Raw genomic sequence first — 3,754 nt, forward strand, 5'->3', positions numbered from 1 at the left:
TTCTTATATCATGAGAAGAAAAGATGAGGATAATGAGGTATAAAACAAAAACTGAACCAAACACTTATCTGAATTTTGAATTTTAAGTTGTGCAATACATCTCAACCATAAAATATACCTAAATTTATTCTTTCATTTAAATTCAATTAGAAATGCAAGAATTATATAGGATTTTTTTATTAATCCGGTGTAAATAATTTTATTTCTTAATTACCTAGTTCGTACCACTTTGTTACGATTTTAGTTAAAATTTTATCATATTGAAGTGTTAGATAAAAATTGTGTTATCTTTAACACAATTTCTTCACAATAAAATTGTATGCACAACTTACTCATTTTGATAATTTTTTAAAATTTTACCCATCTCAACAATTAAAAATAAAATTATATTAGATTAATAAAAATCATATATATAATTTATATATAGAAGAGCATGACTTAATAATCCAATATACCAAACAAAAAAGAAAAGAACAAATAAAACAAAAAAATAGAATAAAAAGAAGTTGAATAATGAAAACATAGTAAGACATGCAAAGTAGTCTTTATATTTTCTGGTATCAATCACAGTCTTGGTGCCTTTTTCCAGTAGTTACATAATCTTGGAGAAGTTGCATAAAATGTTTTGGATTATGAATCCATTTTGTTTTTTCCCTTACACCATTTTGGAATTCACAGGGCATTCTCATAGAAAAACAAAACTTGGTGCAATGCAATAACATTATTAATATTAATAGAATTTTATATAAAAAAAAAGTTACAAAATTAGATGGAAAATTGAATAAGAGGTAAGTTCCAAGTCTAACTAAACCCCCAAAAATGAAGGGTATGAGTGGAGCCCTCATTTGTCGGTAATGTGAGGGCAAACCAATCCATTGTATTAGAGAGAAGTAAACTATGAAGCAAACAGCAACCAACTCCTTTCACACACTTAAGTGAAATCATAAACAAATAAAAGCATATAAAGTAATAGTACACGGAAGAATCAATAACTCTTCTCGGAATCCAAATACTTCTTTATTAGTAGTTTTGGTAGAACCAAGAGAAGAAGGGTAAAGGGTAGACTAGGTACTTTCCTTTCACATTTTCCATTTCTATACTCTTTGCCTTTCCATTATCTCTAAAAAACGCTAAAATAATATATAGTAACAATGTGATATTTATATATTTATATATTATATGTAATATAACCATAATAATATTCGAAACTAGATATTAAAAAAAAAGAAAAAAAAAAAGTAAGCCATGTTAACGCCAAACAGATGCAACTGTGAGTGTTTTACCCATCCAACCGGAGCAAATTCCACCGTTTTCTTCCTTCACCGTCAGTCCCGAGTTGACTCGGTTGTTGGTGGCGGTGAGTCTTGATTTTATTGACTCGGCCATGTTTTGACTCAGCGGCTTTAACTCGAACCCTGCCATGCTCATTCGCGCACGCCATTTCCCAAACACTTCACAACGTTCTACACGGTCTCTGCCTTCGCATGCTACTGTGTTGTGTAACTTTCGGCTCAGTCCTTCTTCGAGTCTGACTCGGTCAGAGTTGTTGATGCTGATATTGTTATTCATGGCTTCAATGGACTCCAACAACATACCATAGAACGACAGCGTTTCTGCCACACGAGCCAGGAAAGGCGCTGTGTTCGCGTTCATCTCCTGCTCAACCACTGTCACCACGCGCGGCGCGAGTCCCTTCACGCGCCGGAGAAGCTCGTCGCGTTGATTCTCGATAGAGACGCTCTCGTCTGGAATTTTGTTAAGCTTGAACGCAAAGTTCACCATGAGAACTTCGTTCTCATTGCATCCCAGCGATTCACGAGTCAACTCAGAGAGTTTAGGAGTTGTTATCAGTCTGAACTCGAACCCGATCCTCATCCTCTCTGCTAGGTGACTCAGCGAGTCTCCGACGGCACGCACCCTGTCTTCGCCACCGTTCTCGGCTACCGCCACAATCTTGAGTGTGACGTTCTGTCCACGTGCAGAGAGCGCGTTGAAGAGATGCGGATACTGCTTTCCCTGTCCAATCTCAAAATCCAACACGCAGAACCTGTTTTCCGTTTTCTCCTCAAATGCAGCTTCCAAAAACGCAAGATTCGCAGCCATTAACCCTATCTTAAAGCACATGGAGTTTTCCAGAATCAACTGAGTCGACTCGGCATGTTCATAGCCGAAAAGCTCCGCCACTGGAGGTGGATATTCCACCGGATTCATCCTAGACTTCAACGCCAAGACCATGCAATCGGTTAATCTATCAGTTCTGTTGTTCGAATTCGGACCGTTCAACCGGTTCAGGATCTCCATAGCCATGTCATATTTTCCTTCAACAATTGCAGATGCGGCTTCCATGAGAGTTTGCTTGGAGCATCCAGAAGCAGGCGAAGCGACAGAGGAGGAAGATGACGTAGATGATGTGGTTGATGAAGTAGGTGACGTGGAAACCAATTTCTGAACCGGACCGGGACTGATTAAATTCTGATAAGTTTCAGACCACTCGCTAGTGGTTATCACAGATGCAGCATCGGCTTCTTCTCCTTCATCGTTGTCTTCAAGAAGCTGCTTCTCCAATTCCAGAAGCCGATGATCCATGATCTTCTTCTCTGGCTCAGAGACCTGAACCGGAAGCGGGAGAGGAACAGAAAGACGAACCCGGTTCTGTGGCATGCCCAAATTCGAGTTCCGGTAGCCGTAATTTGGGCTTGGCATGGGCCCAGACCCATTGCTGGGAAGGTTAATGGGCTGGGGACGGAACTGATGAAGTAAAGGAACACCGAAACGCTGCTGCTGTTGGTGGTAGACGGAAGGGTTTTGGTTATGCAATTCGGGAAAGCCATCCATGGAACCCTGAGAGAAACTGGTTCGCGGCTTGACCGAACGAAGCAAGAGGTTGGAGAGGACATGGTTGGGGTTGGTGTTGGGTTGGTTGTAGGTTTGGTTATAGGTTTGATTATAGGTTTGGAATTCGGTGAGGGTGCGTTTACCGATGAAGGTTGGTGTTTGTCGTTGGGCGATCTGCTGAGAGGCAGGATCTAGAAACATTGCGGGAAGGTTCTGTTGCTGGGTTCGGTAGAGAGGGTGGAGGTTTGCGGTGGCAGTCGCAGCACCGTTGGGGTTGTTCATGGTGGCCGCTGGAATGGATCTGCCGCTGAAACCACCCGCTCCGGCGAAGTAATCGGACGCCCCACCTCCGCCAGTGAACCCCGGCGATGACATTCTAGGATTCCGCGAAGAAAATAAGGAAAAGGAAAAAAAAAAAACAGTTAAAAGGTTGTGTTTTTGTAGGAACCCATCAGAGAAAAAGAAAGAGAGAGAGTGTGTGTTTTGGTTATGTTGTGTGGTGTGGTGCTTCTTATGGGGTTGAAATGATTCCCATGAATATAAGGGGAATGGCAAAGGGTTTTCCTTAATTTAATTTTTTTTATATAATTTATAGTAATATAATATAATATTAAAATATTCCGTTTTATAGGTTTAAAATACAAGTGTGGAATGTTTCGCATCAGAGTACGCATGGAGATCTGGCCGTTGATCGTTTTAAGATTCCAAGATTCAGCTGGAATGGACGGTGATTAGAGTGTTTTCTCTTTGCCAGCCGAAACCCACACCTGTGTTGTTATAATTTAATAACGAACTTGAATTGGCACGCTACCTCCGAGGCGCGTGAAAAAAAAATAAAAAAATAAAGTGAGGGTTTGGCAGGGTTGCTTTTTGTTGTTGTGGAACTTCTGAAAATGAACGTAAATTGAGAATTTGATAA

The 3,754-nt window shown here is 40.5% G+C and overlaps 1 protein-coding gene across 1 annotated transcript; it reads right to left on the reverse strand.

Moving 5' to 3' along the window:
- Window positions 1-995: 995 nt before the first annotated feature.
- LOC137837593 (scarecrow-like protein 8) lies at window positions 996-3,369 on the reverse strand. The gene has a single exon (XM_068646622.2). It carries the CDS (start codon window positions 3,208-3,210, stop codon window positions 1,249-1,251), a length of 1,962 nt encoding a protein of 653 aa, XP_068502723.2. The 5' UTR covers window positions 3,211-3,369; the 3' UTR covers window positions 996-1,248.
- Between the last annotated feature and the right edge of the window lie 385 nt (window positions 3,370-3,754).

This window comes from Phaseolus vulgaris, chromosome 4, assembly GCF_051622355.1.
Source record: "Phaseolus vulgaris cultivar YP4 chromosome 4, ASM5162235v1, whole genome shotgun sequence".
In the NCBI taxonomy this organism is placed as follows: Eukaryota; Viridiplantae; Streptophyta; class Magnoliopsida; order Fabales; family Fabaceae; genus Phaseolus; species Phaseolus vulgaris.

What these genes read in the sequence shown, in the direction of transcription:
- LOC137837593 (XM_068646622.2), bottom strand. Translation starts at nt 3,210, where the DNA reads ATGTCATCGCCGGGGTTCACTGGCGGAGGTGGGGCGTCCGATTACTTC.